General features: G+C 39.4%; 1 protein-coding gene across 1 annotated transcript; it reads right to left on the bottom strand.

Annotated features, from left to right (window-relative positions):
- Positions 1-468: 468 nt before the first annotated feature.
- Positions 469-20,025, bottom strand: ecpas (Ecm29 proteasome adaptor and scaffold). The gene is made up of 49 exons (XM_086156977.1): positions 19,944-20,025; positions 19,067-19,197; positions 18,718-18,834; positions 18,405-18,523; positions 17,960-18,109; positions 17,652-17,829; positions 16,519-16,658; positions 16,231-16,309; positions 16,024-16,143; positions 15,805-15,890; positions 15,635-15,710; positions 15,504-15,553; positions 15,313-15,379; positions 14,417-14,539; positions 14,222-14,325; positions 13,248-13,371; positions 12,732-12,812; positions 12,412-12,628; positions 12,115-12,206; positions 11,522-11,656; positions 11,232-11,406; positions 10,925-11,097; positions 10,717-10,818; positions 10,232-10,355; positions 9,446-9,591; positions 8,795-8,849; positions 8,507-8,621; positions 8,359-8,427; positions 8,094-8,211; positions 7,825-7,992; positions 7,632-7,711; positions 7,445-7,550; positions 7,093-7,140; positions 6,877-6,995; positions 5,777-5,927; positions 5,617-5,682; positions 5,419-5,508; positions 4,656-4,722; positions 4,489-4,580; positions 4,332-4,398; positions 4,037-4,234; positions 2,997-3,208; positions 2,831-2,874; positions 2,528-2,720; positions 2,251-2,401; positions 1,699-1,804; positions 1,522-1,610; positions 1,360-1,431; positions 469-1,268 (listed from the first exon to the last, which is right to left on the bottom strand). Exons 1-49 carry the CDS (start codon positions 19,963-19,965, stop codon positions 1,129-1,131), a joined length of 5,547 nt encoding a protein of 1,848 aa, XP_086013103.1. The 5' UTR covers positions 19,966-20,025; the 3' UTR covers positions 469-1,128.
- Between the last annotated feature and the right edge of the window lie 530 nt (positions 20,026-20,555).

Raw genomic sequence — 20,555 nt, 5'->3', positions numbered from 1 at the left:
TTAAAACATCTACATAGAATGACATCTTACTCAGTTTGCCTGAAAACCAGCAAAAGTAACATTTGTTTAATTTGGCTTCGGTACAGCTGGTTTCTAGCTTTGTCATCTTTGTTGAATACACATACATTACGCATTTGACTATAAGCATTTTTCAGACAGGATCGTAAGGCAATTTGACTAAATCTGAATTTAGATTTAGATTACAGGCTCCAAATATTCCACCAACCTTTTGAGGGAATGAGAAGTGATGAGATGATTGAAGGATAATGAGTCTAAAATTTACATCAATACTGTTACAAAAGTTAGACTAAGTTGAAGTTTCTTCAATTTCTACTGGTTGAGGTTCACATCAGCGACTTCTTGTACTTTATCTCTTTCTCTTGATATTAGATTTCTGACCGCTTCATCAATTAAAAATGAAAGTTCGCATTTAAGTACAAATACAAAATGACAATTGTGTAAACGCAGTCATTTCTTAATGTTTATTTCTTGGGGAACAAATTTGAACAGCTATGGTAATCATTTTCAACTCCGCAGCAGGCTTTCTGACTTAATTTTCCAGGTTTTGCAAAAAACATTTGTCTCGTTCAGTCACAAGGTCTTTTTCGCTGCAGCCCTGAGACCCCAAAGTCGGGGTTTGGGGAGCAGATCCATCAACTTTTTAGTCCTAGTTTTCGGAGTCCTGCTGACGTGGCGAGCAGGCAAACCCACAACAGTAGTAAAGCCCCCCCATTCGGAGCTGTATGTATACAGTGTCCACAAACCCAGTACAGTGGTTTATTTCACAATCATAACTTTACTGTCCATTTAAATGAACAAAAAAAAAAAAAAAACCACAACAACAACCTGACACTATTACCACCCCGGCTCAACCCGTGAGCGTGTTTTGTCTTCAAGCTCATCCGTGAACGTAGCTCGGCCTCACCCCAACCGGCGTTTCAAAAGCCGCGGGTTACACAGACGATCAACACGATGTTATGAGACGTGGGGTTCATATATAAGAAACACACCTGTATCAAAGATGTGAGAAAAAGACAAGTGTGCTAAATCTGTGTGTTTTGATTAAATCCAGAAGACAAATTTTTGATGCTATTGTGTAAGTATCTGGCTGGGGGACTGCGTTTGCACTCAGGGTTGACTTTGGATGTGCCTTCGCAACTCCTGGGCCTTTTCCCGCAGGTCGGGTCGGCTGTCCGACTGCAGGGTTGACAGTGAGCGTTGCAGCTGCTCCCGGCTTTTCACGGTCACACAATCCCACTGTTCACTCTCTGGTAATGTGAACAGACGGCAGAATTAAAATCGGCAAAGTCAAGCATAGGACTCAGCAGAATTAAAAAAAAAAACAAAAAAAACACCTACCTCCAGTTCTCTTCACGATCAGGTCCACGACAGACAAGGCCTCCGTCCTCACGGATGAATAACTTTTGTTTTCTAGAACAGACACGAGAGCAGAGGTGATTGGGAAATCGGAGGAAAATCAAAAATAGATATTTAGTAACGTCACGGCGCATACATACACACCTAGAGGATATGTCAGAGCAGCGCAGGTATCCGTGAGGATCTGGGACAGTGTATTGACATCTTCACTGCCTTTCCTTAGCAGCAATAAGCTGCAATTGAAAAACCAAATTAATGTCGAGGTTGTTTTTACACATTAAGTTGGTAAGAACATAATCCAGTGTTCTTTTGTGCCCTCACCCTTGGAAATAAGCTTTCATGGACTGAAGGACTGCGAGCTGGACCTTCCAGGTGCTTAGTTTCAGCTTGTCACACATGAGGGTGCAAACTTCTGCCTGGAACTGGGCTGCAAACACAGAGTTAAATTGTTTTCTAAGTTTACGTGGGCTAAAAAAAAAAAAAAAAAGGATTTTTTTTTTCCAAGAATACGCTTAAATAAATGTAAGTTGCATGTGACATGAAATCAACTAAATTACACAGATTACTAGGGACTTACAAAGGTGATTCCAAATCAAGAGGGTAAAAAGAAACAAAGATTACATTATGCAAACTAAGTAAGTGTACTAAAATGGTAGGCAGAGTACACAAGTATAGCCAACACCCTAAAGGGGAAGCTGTTGCCATGGACTAACATTTCTGAATTACAATAACAAGATCGGTCTTCAGTTGTTTGCTAAAAAGGCTAATTTAAAATTAACCATCGCTTCAACAATGATAATTATTCTTTTCCGTCAAAGTTCTCTCGTAAACATTACGAATGCGGGTCAGAGGGCAGGTGCAGGTCCGACTTACTTTGAGTCTCTGGGTTCCTGGGCCAAGTCTTTCCAAGGGTCTCAAAAGCACAGAGTAGTGCTTCGGTCTGCAGCTCTTTCTCCTTGGTGTCGCTGTTGTCATCCTCGTCCTCCAGAGACCGTGGTGAGGCGCCCCCGCTCTCCGGACAACTCTGGTGAAAAATGCCGTGGACCGAAAATGAGCACGTGAAATGAAAAAGCGTCCGTCACTGAGCATCGGGTGTGCTTTGGTCAATGAGGGAGGAAAAATTAAAAAACCACGAGTTGGAGATCGTCACCTTCTTGATCAGAGGGAACAGGATCTCTGTCATGTCGCTGAAACGATCCTCCTGGCTGCTGTGCAGAACTTCCCCGGCACAGCGTAGGGCGGCCACTTTATAAACAAGGCTCTCCTTACGACATTCCTTTAAAATGACCGCCAGCACCTCAGAGATGGTGGGCTGGCCTGCGCACGGCTTCTGTAGCTCCGTGCTGAAAGTCAAGGAAATAATTAAAGCGATGCAGTAAAAACATAAAAACGTGGATTCTGGTTTCCCTGCGAATACAAGTGAAAGACGTTAGAATTAAAAAAAAATAATCACCTGCACTTGGACACGACTGATCCAATAGCTTTCAGCAGTTCCTCCTATGGAGAAACAGGAAACCATTCTGTTACAACTCATTATAACTCAATATAGGTCATTACAACAATAATATATAATCATCGTGACTTTGCTTTCATGCCACTGTCGCGTTGGCAGTTTTTACCTTGCCAGCCCACGTTCGTCCCGACAGTCCCTCTATCAAAGTGGTCAGGACCAGTCCAAGGTGCGGTGCCACCAATGAGCCCGTCTGTTCCTTGGCAACGGTTGCCATGGCAGCTGCGCCCTGGGCCTTCATCTTCCAGGACTGGGACTGGAGCGCTTTCTTCGTGATGGCAATGAGCTCCGTCATGTAAAGTCGGATGCCTCCAAAGCTCCCTGAGCCCCAGGAAAAAAAAAAAAATTATAGAAAGAAAGAAAAGTAAAATTTTAAGACTCTTGAAATAATTATTATTGTATAAGAAAAAAAGGGCATAACTTGTTTATTCTCAGCTGTCAGTAATACCTTGACTTACAAGTTTAATTTGTTCCATTCCTAACTCAGTTTGAAATGAATGAATAAATAACAAAAATGCATACAAAATAATAATACATCGTAAAAGGGAATGTAAAGAAATAAATTGGTTTATTAAGTGATTTTACCTTGAGATCAGAGTAAGATGCCGGCAGTGGCGAATGAGACTGGCAAAGGAGGTTGCCACATACTTAACCCGACGATGTTTTGCTAAATTTAACTTCACACTATGCTACACTTTATGGTTAAACTTAATTTAGAGTCAGAGGGAATGCCGGTCCTCTTTTTAAAACGATCATACTATCCCAAATGACTCTACTGATGCCACATCCATTGACGTTCCTTCTGTCTGCTGCATTAAATCCCTGTAAATGTGTCTTGCCTTCTCACAGATGATGCTCACGCTCATTGTGTCTCACATGCGCGTCTCACTCCTGTTTTTCTATGGTTTTCTCCGGGCTACCTAGTGTCAGGCTGTGCGTCAGACTGTTGTTAAACACCACATCATGGACAGTGGCGGCGGAGTTGTTGTCAAACGCACATCCTGCTCACTTGTAACTCAGATCTCAACTTGTATCACAAAGCCAAAAAGAAAAAAAAAAACGTCAACTGAGCGACAGCTTGTATCTCGGAAAACTTGTACATTGGTGCACTTGCCAGTCAAGGTTCTACTGTATTTGATTATCCCTCACCGGGCACATTATCCTGCCAAACTTCGGCCCACAGCGTGGCATCGTGGCTCTCTCCTTTCTCCTCGTCTGGACCTGGAGCCTGGTGCATCCCCAGGAAGGCCAGCGGGAGAGCCACTCCTGCGTGTCCCTTCAGCACGTCTGGGCTGTAATGGCTGATGGCGTGCACGGTCAATGCGCATGATGACTTGTACACCGGCTCTGTGAGCGACGATACGGAGAAAAAACAAAAACAGAAAAGCACAGAATTAACATGTGGGAACTGTTTATATTACGAACGAGGATAAACAAGTCTCACCCTCTTTTTCCAAGTACCAAGTGTGGAGCTTCAATAGGAGTTTCTCAACACTGCTGTCTTTTGCTGTCTAATGGGGCAAGAAAAAGTAAAAGGCTTGTCGTGTGATTTTCTGCGAATGTGTAAATCTAAGATTATCATTTAAGATGAATAACTCTACCCTCACTAGGTGTCCCAGAGCAAAGGCAAAGGCTTTCTGTACGACAGTGCTTCGGTCATGGATACCATTCAGGAGAGCGCTCATCAGTTTACCTGACACAGAGGAAAAAAGTCATTATTTCTCTTCCAGTGGAGCAGGAAAGATGAATGCAAAGGTCTGGGTTCTACCTGAATATGAGGTGAGGTCCTGGGGACACTGCACTGTGAGCGAAACAATGACACTAGCACAGCCGCCCTGGGAGAAAGCAAAATGTGAGTAAATACACTTGGGCACTTGAGCAACAGGCAAACGTAAAGGCAGTACAGTGGAACCTTGTCTCATGAGTGCATTAACTTAGGAAATTCCAAGAAACGTGCCGCGTCTCAGTCAATTTTCTGCTTTGTAATACGAGCCGTGATCTTAGTTACGAGTGATTGGGATGAGTGACACCGAGGTGGCTGCTGCTGTCCATGAAGCGGAGATTAAAAAGCAGACAGCTGGAATGTCAACAGACGAGGCATAGGAATAGTTATTCAGAGCCAGTTGGGGATGGTTTGATCATTTTAAAAAGAGGATCGGCATTTGTTCAGTCGCTAAATTAAGTTTAGCAATAAAGTGTGGCATAGCGTGAAAGTTAAATTTGGCAATACATTGCAGCATTAAGTGTGTAGCGGTTAGTTAAGTTAGTCAATAGAGTACAAAATGAAAAACTCCCAACCTCCCCTGCTGCCCTCTTCATCTGATCCTCAACGTCAACACACTTAATAAAACCAATTTATTTCTTTACATTCTCAATTATTATGTATTCAAATTTTTACATTTTATTTTTTACTTTATTTTAAGGGAAATTGAATTTGATATAGGTGCAAATTGGAGTTACGTACACGGTCAAAGAATGAATTAAACTCGTAAGTCAAGCAGTTATTGTGTAAAGATCAGAAGAGTTTCTACCTTGGTCCCAAGGCCTACTCCACTCTTGAGCAGCTCACAAAGCCTTGGAACGAGCTCTCCAAGCACTGCCACATCCAGGTGCTGAAGACACTGAGCACACAAAATTACTTTTTTCATTACTTTATCCATCGGAAGTCCTACATTATTCTGTTAAGGGAGGGGCGGGGAGACTTCAATGATTACAAATTTTTGTTTTACCATATTAACGGTCTCCATCATCGGAGATGACTTGGCAGCACTCAGTCTGGCGGCATCCATGGCACTCTAGAGACACAATGGTGGGGGAAAATGTGACAAGCTAAACGCTAACCTGTGATCAAAATAATGCAACTAGAAAATACAAAACAGCTGACATTACCTTTTCTTGCTCTGTGGCTCTGAGGCTGAGGTAGTTGAGGACCTGAGGTTCCAGGGTGCTGAGGGCTTCAAGCAAGGCTGGAATGAGTTTGGAGGCGTGAGGCTTTAGTCGAGCGCCTGCGGTCTTACTAATCTTCACCAGGGTCTGGATACTGAGGGTGAAAAAAACAGAACAAAAACTGACGCATATAACAATAATTTAAAAGAAAAAAATATCTTATTATTATTTTGGTGGTTGGTTCACTGATATGTATAATTTTCTTGATTTTACCCCCCCCCCCGCATTATAGCAAAAACAGTTACCTGAACAGTTAAGAATGGATGCAAAAGAAAAAAGAGGTAAAAGTTCCCTTACTAAACCAAAACTGAATGCCCCTCACACGCAGTTTATCAATCCAAAGGTCCATGCCACAGTCAAACCAAATACAAAAATCTAGAACTTGTTGAAAACACCTTGCATATATCTAAGAAACCAGTTTAAAAACATAAAAAAGAAAAATATATATATATATTGTAGTGAGTCACGAATGTTGGGGTTTATGTTGATGCTTGTTCTCTGTGTAATTTTGGGGTTTCTGTGAATTTTGTGGATGTGGTTTGGGGTGAAAGGAATTGTTTATTTTTTTTTTTACCTTGAATTGAGCGGGAACAGTTAGTTGTACTGCAGGCTTGTGTGGCGCGGCTGTGGCCAACAACAGCTATTGCTTATTAAATGGCTGCTATACCGTCAACCAGGTGTTTTCTCTGACTACAACACTACAATATGTATATTCTAAAGAAGTAATCTGTAAGATTAAAAAAACTCCATAAATAAAATGTACTCAGACTGAAATATTCTTAAAAATATAGACAAAAAAAATTGCTGCAAAATAAGCCTTTTGAGCAGAATACACGCTTGTCGATTTACACTTTTAAGGAAGAAATAATGAAAATGAGCCTTTCAGTAATTTAATCACTGAAGATTGCAGGCCTCCAGCTTTGTGAGTTTTAACCCTGATATTTTATCACCTCCCATTGATAGATGTGTTTGAGTGATCTCTAATGCAAAATAAATAAAATATTTACATACAGACGTATGGATGTTTATATTGTATTGATTACCTGAGTGAGCGGACCTCTGCCACGTTGCTGACGATGCCTTTCTCCAAAAGAGTGGGCAAAAGTGCTGCAACAGTTCTCTGTGATGCGGAGCCAGTAGACTCACACATTCGGGTACACACCTGCACAGAAGGGCGTGGAATTTTGGGGCTTTCAATTGATGCATTCACAAAACCAAATAACATACGTGGAGGTCAGTGTTCTGACTGACAGCATTACCTTACTAAGGGTTTTCAGTGTTAGGTCTGCGGCCTTTCTCACGGATTCCTGAAAGATAGAGATAACAGTCAGAGAACTATATCAAGATAAGTTAAGATGTACTTTATTGACCCATTGACAGGGAAACTCAATAGTCACAGCAGCATTCCAGGGTAGAAAAGTGTGCAAATAGTAATAATAGAAGACTAAAAAAAAAAAAAAAAAAAAAAAAAAAAAAAAAAAAAAAAAAAAAAAAAAAAAAAAATCGCTGTGGGAATCCTTGTGATCAATGTAGCAACACAGCCAGGGAGTCAAATAAAATCAACATCAACATGGTGTGCATTTATGAACAAGACTGATTCATTATGCTCACTTTAATATCGTCAAGGACTCTGAATAATGTCTCCCACATTTCTGCCAGGTGATCAATAAGGTCGTCGGCTTGACGGCCACGAATCAGGTCATTCAGGGCGAGGCAGCTGGAAAAGAAAATCCACGTATCAAAACGCGTGTCTGGACACTTGATAGACGGGGACGGCCTTTTGTGCCTATTCATTCACCTGGACTCGCGAACCCTCCAGGCGGTGCTGGTCAGGTTAGAAATAACATCCTGAAGGATCTCTTTAAGGTATTTATCCACCTGAGACACACCGGTGATTGACATCAATTATCAATTTATTTGCATGGTATGAAAATCCTAGTGGACCTGTTTCTGTTGCAAAAAAAAAAAAAGGAAAACCTCGAATGTCCTACCAGGGTCTTATCGGTGACCAAGGCATCCCAGATGCAAGTCATAGCCTGGCGTATGCTCAGATTTGGGTCAAACTGGTAGCGATACAGACGGGGCACTAGCTGCGGCAGGAACGGCGCAAGCTGCTCTCCGGCCTTGGCTGCAATAATGTGGAACCCAAAAGCTGCGCCCTGAAATAAAAAGGAACGGACAGAAGGGGGTAAAATGAAGGGTGACACAAACCCCAAGAGAGCGGGAGAGAAGGACATGGTTGCGGCACAAGTTTAGATACCTTGCGGGAGTTCCACATAGCATGATGGTTGGCCAGGTTCATGAATTTGTAGATAAGATCTGGTTGGTTCAGGTCGCTGGCTAGTGAGCAAAGCTCCTTGTATGTGGTAAGGTTGTGACTGCCAAGGACAGATAATAGAAGGAGTAAGAGCTCAATTCATTATTATTTAAATCAAGATAAACCTAAAAATAACACAATCAATTAAGGGATTTCAGCTCATTTAGAACACAAAGTAATTTTGCCAAAAAGGAAGGAAAGGGCATACCCATCTGGTGTTTTTCCTAATCCCTCTCCTTGGAAAACCTCTGTATCTTCTGAAACAGCGTGTTTCACTCTGTTTGGAAAGATATTAGTAAACAAACTCTGTGTGCAAATCTTAACTTAGTTTTCCACCCTTGCCGTCATTTGCTTACCTTTTGCCAGTCATGAGCGTTTCCACCAGAGTGGACACCAGTTCCTGCTGGTCTCCCTCTCCACCCATCTCGTAGACCAGGCCAAGACCTTTGGATGCCACATCTTGACTCAATTCTTAAAATTAAAAAAAAAAAGAAAAAAAAAAGAGGATTAAGAATCTTGTAATCCATATTAAACTACAATTCCAAGGGTCTTTATTTTATGGTGCGCACATTCTTTATATAAGTCGTGACTGATGGGTAATACACAGGTAAATCTCTAAATCTGACATTCGACTAATAACTTACCATCGGGGTCTGAAAGAACGGAGATGAATGCCACCTGAATCTTCTTCAAGTGAGACTGTAGAAATAAAAAGAAAAAAAGATAAATGAGTTTTCTTTAAATTCTACAATGAAGATTGGTGTTCCTGCGAATGTAGTAAAGAGAGAACAATGAATTTTACAATGCTTTATTTGACTTCTTCCACAAGGATGTAAAAAAGGCTATTTTTCTGTATTTTCAGAAGCCCTCTGCGAATATAAAAAGACCAAAAACGAGAAGAATCGTTTAAAATATAAGGAGGTTTGGAACTATCTTTGTATTACAGACTGATTGGCTTAACATTTTTAGGAAAGCAGTTCAATGATCAGGCAAGAAAATCTGAAAGTGAATATCTTACCGACAAAAAAAGCTTGCTCTCTAAATGAAATCTCATTTAAGTTGAGGAAAAAGAAAAACATCTCAAAACTACAAACAAGGCAGAATTTGTGCCCCTATTGTTTTGTTAAGCATAGAAAATCATTTAGACTTCCTGATAAGAATACGTAGAAATGTCCTAAAAAAAAAAAAAAAAAAGATGGAAGTTGCACTTTAGCTTGGCTTGTAAATAAACTTCTAATATGAATTGTCACGTCTAGTTTCTATCATTGTCATTTACACCACACAAATACACGTACCTTTATTTCCTCGTGGTGGCTAAGTTTCTTAACCAGGGAGAGCAGCCATATGCAGGCTGCCTGCCGGACATGAGGGTTCTGGCTGGGGATGTACTTGAACAGAATGGAGTTGAGAACCCAAGGGACCACGTCGTTGTTTCTCAAAGCTGACAACGACAGCGAAAAGTGTTTAAAGAATGGAAAATATTTTGTTTGTCAGCAACACGCATCGTGATGCCTGACAATAGGGTATTCAAGTCTGGATGTCGAGGTTATTGTGATTCGAGTAAATCATTCACTCAGACGACAGCCCAGATTGGATTTACAACTTTGCTGTCAAACGAAAATGGACAATGACCCTGATATGAGTGACTGCCTTGAGTTTTGGTGGAAGAAATTGCATATAATAATAAGAATATATTTGATTTAAAGTGCTTCACTCGACACTGTCCGGACAAATACGTAAAATACAGATTTAAAAGAAACAATAAAAACAAAAAGGACAAAGTGGTAAAAGTTAAAATAAATAAATGGATAAAAATCAAATTAAAAAAAATTGAAGTGCAAATTTATTTTATCTGATTAGAAGCCTGCAGAGGTGAGAACATTTTTTGGAAAATGGAACTCCTCTGTGAATTGAATGTACAAATGAAAAAAAAAAATCTCAGAGAAATTGCAGAGTGGAAAATCATATTTAACATATCGCATAGGACATACATTAGTTATCTTTATTTATTGGAATCAAAAACACAGGGAAGGGAAATCTTTCAATATTAAAAGTAGGATAGAAATGCTTGTGGTTCTTACTGTCTGGTGGACTGTACTGTTCCTCATTGCAGGTCCATGGGTCTCTTGAAGCACCGGAGCTGATGCCTACAGCAGCATTGGTAATAGCCTCCCCCACTGTGAACTGTAACTCTACCTGCTTGGCCTTAATAGTCAAGAGAGGGAGACAAATAAAAAAAAAATATATTACAATGAAGCCCTTTGGAGGCAAATTATGTTAATTATCTTGGTTCATATCAATAAAATTGACTTGATATGACCCTTAGGGAGCATTGAGTTTTGCTTCGTAGAGTGGTAGGGGTCTGTGTCACAGGGATGTACATGAAAGTGTGATCCTGAACTCTGGCTTGAAATATTCCAACTAGGACACAACATTTGAAGATATAGTCTAACCAGTATGAATACTTACATGCCAAATTGTTAATTCAGGCACCATCTTTGTAAGTTTTTTTTCCGTTTTCCCTTATCTATTGCTAATGCTCTCGTCATTCAAAATGTTTAAGCACCTCGACGGAGTCCATGAGTCCCTGCAGTAACTTTTTCTGGTGAGGAAAGTCAACATCTCCCACTGGTAGGTAGCCCAGAGTCTGGATAGATCGCTCCTTCATCTGAATCAAGAGAATGAAACAAGGTCTGGTCAATCGAGGTCAAAAATCATTAGCTGAAGACAATGCTGGTGAATTTGTCAACAACTAACGGTGTCTCCCGGGTTACCTTGGGGCTTTCTTTGCCTGACGGGATGCGAGCCAGCAGGTTGTCTACAATGGACAGTTTGGTGAAGCCCTCACCCTCGGGCGGAATCAGCAAAGTGCCGTTCCGTCCGATTTCTCCCAGAGCTGTGCAAGCTGCTATTACCAATAGCGCACTACTGCTGTCCAGGAAAGAACCTGGACACATATAGAACACATGTTCAATATTATGGATGTTTCACTACAGTTACATGCTCACAAGGCCAATTTGGATCATTTATATGATACAATCAATTACAAAAAAAAACAACTGAAAAATATATCGAGAATACCAATTGTCTTTGTGGCCATGGCAACAAGTTCATCATCCTGCAGGGTTGAGATGGTCATTTGCTGTTGCTCCAGGTTGCAGCTGGATTCAGTATGTGTGGTGACTTTCTTTTTGCTCATATACCTCCCAACCATGTAGCCAAGAGCCAGTAAGGCTCCATGCTGCGTCTCGGGGCTCTATGGTTAAACAAACCAAAAATTTACTTAGAACTGTTCATGAAAAACTGTTCGACCCAAAAGCAAATAACAACAACAACAAAAAGGGGCCTGAGAAGAGGTAAGGGTGTTTTACATGATCATCTTTGGTGCTTTTAACAAGGTTGAGCACAGCTGTCTGCAGCTCGTTTCCAGTCATAGTGGAAACCACCAAAGCGTATAGCTGGGCTGCAAGCTCCCTCATGTCTTCCTTGTTTGTGTTCATCAGACTCTGGAGATGAAAAAACATCTGCAGTTGAGCAATTTGTCATTTGGGAAATGCAAATAACTTTCATGGTTGTACAGCATTACAGCTTTTTGAATGCGGTGACTGGATTTTAGTGCAGACAATACCAAAAATATAGTTTGAATATCTACTCACATTTATAATTATCATAACAATAATAATATAAAATGGAATACACTGAAAGCACATTTTTAAAAATAAATTAAAAAAGAGATAGTAACACTGTAGCAGCTGGGCACCAGGCTAGTTAGTAATTTATGCATTTATTCTATAAAGTCAAAGCTGGTTGAATGTTCCTGGGGGTTTAGATATAAGCTGTACTTGTGAGCTGGATCTCTGATAGCTTTTGGAAGAATGCTACAAAGTTTTAAGGATTAACTGTCAAAGGCTGTATCCCATGTCAATTGTGCGTGATTAATTAAAGCCAATAGTGAAATACTCACTTTAATCCAATCGATTTTATCAACAAACTTGGGAGCTAGTTTCTCCGGGTAGACAGACACAACCTCCAGAAGACAGTACATAACAGGGATTCCTGTGAAGATAATCAAAACGCAGTATAATAAATAACAAACAAGAAATTCCAAGTATGATTTTATAATACTTTCTGCAAAAATTTACAATTAAGTTAAACATACAAAACAAAACAAAAAAATTCTTGACAAAATACTTCATGCAATCAATTACAATAATCTAAATGAAATTATATATAAAAAAAAGCTCATGATGAGCGCTTTTACCTCCAACAGCAGAAAGCAGCTGCTGTAGCAGATCCATATAGATGTGTACAGGATTTGCTTCTGAGCCTTTTGACCCTGAGGATGAGGACTCAGAGGACAGCAGTGTGCGGACATAGTAGCCAATTGCTGGTGCATCATCCTGCATGTCAGCCAAGCGTGATGATAGAGGCTTAGCCCCCGCACTGTGCGCTAAACACATCCTCAGGTAGAGCACAATCTGGAACATAACAGGAAAATTAGTGGTAAACAAGTCCCACACCTGTGGGAGGTGTCTATGTCGAGCTCATTCAGTGACAGTCTGATCAACATTTGAAATTTACCTCCCCAAATGCAGATGGGTTAAAGGGAATGGTGGAGGTTCCCACAATGTATTTTTCTGAAGTCTTCATTCTCTGTGAGGCCTGAGCATTACAACATGAGGGGGGTGGAAAAAAAAGTAAAATGTTTATGATATTATTCTTTTGATAAACATGACAAAAAACAAAAACAGGAAAAAAAATATGTCACAGGCAGTGGGACGTGCACCTTAACTAAATAATAGCTGAACTCAATGAATGTGCAGACTCTAGCTCTATGGAAAAATATCTTCCATTAATCCTTAGCATATAATAAGAATGAATTCATTTTGTACAGTTGAATACAGGTTAGCACTGTCCCAGTGACTTCGCCCTTGGATGATGGAAAATTGTATGAATTTCATCTAAAAATTCAAAAGTTTTGCCAATTTTGAACCAAATTACGATTTATCACCGGGATATGCCAAGCCACAGTTATCATCAGTGTGGAACTATGATACAGACATGGCCCAGACTGAACCACAAACATGTGAGCCAGACCTTCTCCTGGATGTAGGCCACCATGTCAGGAAAAGAGGGTATTGGCTTTGGTCTCTCTGTCTCAGCGCCCCGAGCTGAAAATGGCCTCAACACCCTCTGGGCTTCCCCGCACACCTCCTCTCTCCTGAAAAAAGAACAACAGTATTTTGGATCTTTTGCGATTTCCAAGATAAAGTTCTCTTTACAGACATTGATTTTAGAATGGCTGAAGAGATGAGTGCGAGATGTTGACTCTAGATAGTTGATCTCTATAGTGAAATTATTGTATGTATTTTAAAAATGTGCTGTGTACAGTATACACATAAATGTCACTATTTCATGCATTGCAAAACTATCACATAATGTTCATTTACATTATTTATATGTGCCTTGAAATAGCAACTTAACATTTACCTCCAACATCAATGCATAGAAAATAGTTCTGGAGAAAAAAAAAGATCTTTATGGCTTTCCTTCAAGAATACTTCAGGGTCACGTAAATACCCAAACATATTTAATTCTGTATGTTAAATGACTGGACATAGGATATCTCCAACAAAGTGAAGTGTCAATGGTTAAATCACAGAGGGAAACGATATTCCCCAATCATGCCTGAAAATGTCAAAAACGCTATGTATATAGAATGCTTATTAAAAACTATTTTTAAATGTATACTGTAAAAGTTCCAGTTCAGAATATGAAAATTGTAAGAATCTGTGCAAAGATTTTTTTACATAATGCAGCTCAAACACTAAAGTAGAGGAAAAAAAATGACACTGGTTAGGAGATTACACAACACTTAGGTAGCTGAAAAGGGAAAAAAAAACACCATTTATGAAAACATGTATATCTACAAACATGACAAAGTATTATAAGGAATACTGTATCATTATGTAATATCGTAATAACATAACATAAAACAATGAAAAAAAAAAAATTTAATCTTATAATTGAAAAAGCATGATATGGTATGAATAGAGAGTTTCTAGACTCACGGGTCTCCAGCAGCCAACAGCAAAAGGTATCTTGATGGAACATGATTCGAAGCAAACACTGTGCTCGCAAACTTCATGGCCACCTGGCGAACTTGCACCTCCGGCTTTTCAAAAGAAAACAAAAAAAAAACAGAGGGATCAGGGATGTCAATTTGGCAAAGCAGAAATCCAACAAAAAAAGATTTTCCTTTATACCTTGACGATGTATGCAGCTACCAGGGCCTCCATCAGGTTAAGCAGTGCTCCTTGTAGGTTGGCATAGGCGCCTACCATCATAGATAAAGCCTCCTGAATTGCAAGACGAACATCAGGCTCCTCCTATAAGAGGACACAAGGTTTTTGAGAAAAAAAAAAAAAAATCAAAAAAAGCAGTGTGCTTTAAACCGAAATGCAAAGACTGACTTCTGAATATGTACCGGTACCTGTGATTGCAAACCATAACCAAAACTGAAAAATTGCATAGCCAAGGTATAACAATAGATCATGTATAGAATATACATTCAATATTTTATATTAATAAATAATGCGATTATAAAAATATCTGGATTGGATAGTAATAAAATTTGTTTGGATGAAAAAAATTGTATAAAAGTTGCCAACTTGTGGACATATTGGTTAAATTATTTGGTTATTCGATTACCCACTTTTACGATTAAATCACTGTTAAATCTAAGCTTTGGTTGACAGCAGTGATACATATAGATGCTGACTTTGCTGCCGCTAACTGTAAATCACTTTCCACATGCCCTGCAGGTGGTACTTTGTACCCCACCAGAAGGGAATTTATGTTCCCAACAGGAAGTCTACAGTGTAGCAATCTGTTATTTCGGTTACAGTCAATAACTACAGTGTGTCTGCATGGACACTAGCATCAGGTCCTCAGTTCTTCTTTTTTAGGTGGACAACTGGATGGATAAACTAAACCTGACTTCTGTTAATTGGTGTTATTCTCACGAATCGATAAAATCAACCTAAGTAATCCCAGAGCACAGATTTTTCGATTGATCATGACAAACTATCAAACACCAAAGCATTTGTGAACTGTGACGAGCAGATTTATGACCTCTGTTTTGTCGAAACCATCAACCTACCTTGCACATGGACTCGAAAAACTGCTGTACAAGAGCAATATCCTTGGAGAATAGCTGGGGCATACGGCTAGAAGACAGTGCGTGGGGGGGAGGGCATGTCATTATTATGTCAATATTTTGTCAACAATTTCTACTTTTATATTAATAGCTACATAAATATCTATATTAACAAATTAATGTTTCTGAACTACCTTGACAGCTTCCCAACAGCAGAGTAAGCCACACAGAGCAATTTAGGATCCTAAAAAGGAGACAGAATGGTCAGTAAAATTAATAAATAAAATGAAACATATGTATGAAAAATGTTGGTTGAACATTGTACCTCTTTGTATTCATTGATGAGCTTTGTAAGTCCATTTAGCAGCATCAGTCCTAGTGGCTTATTGGTGTCAGGGCATCTGAAATACAGAAGAAACAACTATAACATTTAAAAATGCAAACCAAAAAAAAAACAATCCATCTGGGAATTGTAGCAGAGTCAGCCCTTCTTACACCATGCAGATGTGATGTACAAACTGCAATGTGAGTGACAGCAGCTTGTTGTTGGTGTTTGTTCCAAAAAGACCATCATATACAACCTATTGTGGAAGGGACACAAGAGAAAGATACATTGATGCCATGATGGAAACTAACAGCAGGTAGATTAAATCATTTGTATGTGGAAAGTATGCTATACTTAAGAGAACCCCCTTGCATGTGATATAGTTGTACCTGTATATTGGCTGGGAAGCACTCTGCGGCGAGGCGTGAACGTAGAAGATGCGGCAAGATTTTGAGTTTGACTCTTGTGCTCACAGGCTCATGTTTCAGCTCTTGCTTTATTGTGCCACCCTAATATAAAAAGCAGAGGCAACTTAAGCTGAAGAATTACATTTTATCAAAGATGAGCTTGAATGCCAAGTCACTGAATTCACAAACCTTTGTTTTCAGGGGAACATCGCCCAGATACACCTTGTACATCTTGTTGATAATTAAAGGATTGTTCCAATCGATAATGCTGGAAGACATTAAAACAAGTACATAACCAATGATGTGAATACTTTTGGATTTGTAGAATTTCTCCATGAAGTATAGAGATGAACATACTGCAAAACATACTAAACTCAATCCATTCATATTGTAATATTAGCCAATTAATAAGACTTGTTGGATAACTTGCTATTTAAAAAATTAAACAGAGATAAAAATACAAATTGCTTAACAAACCTCTGTTTGCTCTTCAGCTCGAGGTCAGCAGCAGTGGCCACACTGTGTCGGGTGTCGCTCGAGGCCACCACCAGGTGTACCACAGTCTCTACCTCAGGGACTTGCTTTGCTTCAATAAATTTTACTATGCCCAGTTTACACTGTTAAAAACAAACAAACAAAAAACCCAAGTCAAATAATGCTACAACTAATAATGAATTCAATGGTCATAATTTGGGGATTGATCTTGTGAAATTCAGAATGGACAATCTTAATTTGACATGCCATCTAGCTGTGAGACGAATGGCACAGAACCTATATCAGTTTTAAGTTCAGATGTAACTGTATGAGCTAATCTTTCACTTCATGTAAATGTTTTTTTGGTTTGGACAAATCAAAATACGTAATTTTCTATCAGAAAAAAAAGTGTGCGTTTCTATTTACAGTATTTGACCTCTGTAGGAAATGTACTTTAACACAATTAGTGGGCATGAAGGTTCACTGCAATGGCCTAAGGTAGGCATAATTCTTCGGAAAGCCCATAGTAATAGCAGCCCATTTCCCCATTTCACTGTTGAAACTATGTTCTTAATTTGCTGGTTAGGCAATTTTAAGAAATGTACTTTTACTCACATTATTCTGTTTCTTGTTCTGTTAAACCATGTGTTCTGGTTATTGACTTTGGATTAATTTTATGCCTTCGTATTAAATGCTGCACCGTCTTATTTTTAATACTATCAATTTTACAATCCAAACTCTATTTTATATGCAGAAGCAGCATTTTGTTTCCATGTATCAAAATGAAAATGACATCAAAGAGAATCTCAACTTACCTACATTTTAAAAAGAAATTAACATTTGCTATTCAAATTTCATAGGAACTCTGTACAGTCTACTCTAGATTAACTTGCTGGTTATTTTCTTAATTATCTGATTAAGTTGCTTTATTTCCAATTTGGAAATTAAATCAAAACCTGAAAACAAGCTAAGGTCTAAATTAAAGTCACGTGTTATTAAATGGTTATATTCTTGGATATTTCATTTTAAACTGAGTTCTAGTATAGAATACAGCGACCTTCAGCAGCCATAACTAGCACATGCAAATATTGGCAAGGAAAATGTCAACACTCATATTTCAACCTATATGATAGTACCTGCTCCAGCTGCTCGGGGCTCCACTGGGCCTCTCCGATTACTCTCTTGGCAGCATAGACATTCATTCCTGGGGGAGGCTGGGGAAGACCCTGGCCCGAAGCAGCCACCACTCCATCTGCAGAACTTCCCTGGGAAGATGAAGGAGCCGGGCGAGTAGGGGATTCATTCAGCACAAACCTGAAAAGGAAAAGAAAAAGCAAATAGCTTTGATCAACTAATAAAAACTGTGGTGCAGTTCTTATTACATCCAACAGATCATTTTCAATAGCTTTACAACTAAATCTTTCAGTCACTAGGGGGAACTCACCCGTAAGGCATCAGTAAAACATCTAACATGAACTCGAGCAGCAGTTGTACTGTCTTTGGCCGCTCGGTTAAGTTAAATGGAGACGCATTCTTGGAGGCCTCGGCTGGATATTTCATGTGATAAAGTGTAGGAATGAGCAAGTGCATTAGGCTAAGAGAAGACGGAGAAAAGAAACAGTATTTTAATTGTTATGAACTCAATTAGTGGTATATCTGTGGAGGTTCACAGGTCATGGGGATTTTTTGTCGAAATCTTCTTGTCTTGGCAACTGGATTTGAATTTCTGCACCTGAAGACATTTCACCCCTCATCCGAGAATATTCTTCAGTTCAGAAGAAGAATCCTCTCGGATAAGGGGGGAAATGTCTGAGGTGCCAAGACAAGAAGAAGACAAGAATTTGTGGTATCTTGGTATGACTGAATGTATGCATCAGTCAAAACTTTACCTGTCCTGCTGTGGCTGTGGTTTGCCTTCCATGGCATTTAGCAGGGTCGGGGCCAACTCGCACTGTTTTCCCACCTCCAGACGAGGGTAACCCATTTTGATGTAGATAATGGTAAAATTCTGCCAAAAAAAGGATTTAGGAACCAATTATTACTTCCATCATAGGTAAGAGAGAACTCAGATGTCTTCAGGTGAATCTTTTTCATCATCCTTGAAGGCCTATTTCAATCACTACAACACAGTGACAAACAAGGTTAAGGAACAGATCTCCCATCTGTTTCAATGAACTTTAAACTAGAATATTTGACTTTTACCGTGACGAAGGAGGCTGCTGCAGGGTCCTGGTACTGTACAAGCAATGTTTCCACTGGCAGCTGAATCTTAGGCCTGCTTTTTATTCTCTTGTTGAGGTGGACCAACAACTCCATTACCTAGTGGTAGCAAGACAAAGTACAAGAAACAAATTTATGATCAGAGAGACAGGAGAAGTTTTTGGTAACTTATATCTTGACAGGGAGAACATCACAGGATAATTGCATTTTTTTCTCTGAACAGAGAGCTTAAATTAAATGAAGGTTTTCAGACAATGAACTGGATTTAATTACACATTAATAGTGTGTCATTGTAAGCCATGTAGGTATGGGGAGGCGACACCCTATTTACTTTTTTTCGAACCCCCTCTTGCACGCTGGAGAGCTTGAGGAGCACAGGCGGTAGGAATTTGGAGATAATATCTTGTAGCTGTTCATCTGTTTCTGCATGGCCCAGACGAAGGAACACACGTTCCAGTTGATCTGTCGGAGGCCAAAATAAATGTGGGTTAACATGTACGAGTCGTTAAATTGAATAAAATCAAAGTCAAGACTTAGAACAAATTTTAAAATGATAGTTTGTGATAACCAGTTTCTAAAATAACCACGTCACTCATATGGTATAATCCTTAGTCCATGTACAAGGTCTATGTTGCATTTAGATTCATCCAGAGGAAATAACTAAGATACTTAAACAGTGCTTCGAACAGAAACAGGTTCTCTTCAGTTTGCTGGTCAAGTATATCTGATAAACCTGTACTGTCAGCTGCAGGAACAACCATCCACCCAGCCCAGCCTCATTTCTCTTGGCAAGCTTCACCAGCTAGCGTTGCCACTGACAAAACTAACCACGCATTTCTCCTTTTCAATTCCACAAATCCGATGACTCATAAGCAATGTCACTCTGTATAGCAAATAGTAAATGCGCTACACATCCAGCAGTTAAATCCACATCTTATAAGTTGTCTTAATAAAAGTGTATTAATAGAATACGGGATGGTTTCATTTTGACCATGACTGGGCAAACGGCCTTCTGACGTTAGCTAACTACCAATAGCTCACTAGCTAGCTTCCGATTTTGTCAAAATCTTGAATAAGGAAGAGCTCGATCGCTAGTCACGAGAAACCAAATAGTTCAAAATGAGAAAGTCTACTGTTCAATGCTTCTGACGAGCGCAAATGAACATATAAAGTGATACTTAGTTGCAATTACACAGAGAGAAACTTACTTAGTTCATCCTGTGCAGCCATGTTTGAGGAACGTCATTAGCGACGCCAGGAGTTTACCGTGTGCCACTACACCCATCGGTGCCGCTAATGGATGTGCTCAAGCCGCGCCTCCTGCAGCTGTTACGCATGCGCGAATTCGGGACCATGGAGGGCATATTTGACACTCATTGAAACGACAATAACTGGGTAAGTAACTTCTAATAAGTAGCACTGATCTTATAATTAAGATGGAGAATAATCAAATCCCCCAAGATACACCGTGAAGTCCTACTTGAGTATATGCCCACACAAAATGAGCTCAGACCTCCGATCAGGAGAAAACATTTATTTCATTATTACAAAGGTTTCAGATTAGTGGACAGTTAGTACAGCTTGATACTGTACTAATATGAAATGACCAACTAAATGCCGCAATCCTAGGATGCATCATGTAATACATCTTAATAATAATTAGAATCAAAATAATAACTACAAAACTAATAATAATACACACTGTATAATAATAACTATATAATAATATAACAACAATGATAATTACAATGATTATTACTGTCATTATTTAATAAGTAATGATGAGTAATGTGCCATTACCGCTAGCTATACGTTATGAC

Source organism: Fistularia commersonii, chromosome 12, assembly GCF_037954325.1.
Source record: "Fistularia commersonii isolate RoL2024-O1a breed Wild chromosome 12, RoL_Fcom_v1.0, whole genome shotgun sequence".
Lineage (NCBI taxonomy): Eukaryota > Metazoa > Chordata > Actinopteri > Syngnathiformes > Fistulariidae > Fistularia > Fistularia commersonii.
The sequence above is the reverse complement of the archived record's forward strand: the minus strand, read 5'-3'. Positions and strand labels throughout refer to the sequence as shown.

Bases quoted from the DNA above. Each gene is read 5' to 3' on its own strand.
- ecpas (XM_086156977.1), bottom strand. From the start codon at position 19,965: ATGGCTGCACAGGATGAACTAA. The intron at 18,835-19,066 runs GTAAATAGGGTG...TGCTACCACTAG, and splicing joins AAGAGGGGGTTCGAAAAAAA to GTAATGGAGTTGTTGGTCCA. The intron at 11,407-11,521 runs GTAAAACACCCT...GTTTAACCATAG, and splicing joins AAAGCACCAAAGATGATCAT to AGCCCCGAGACGCAGCATGG.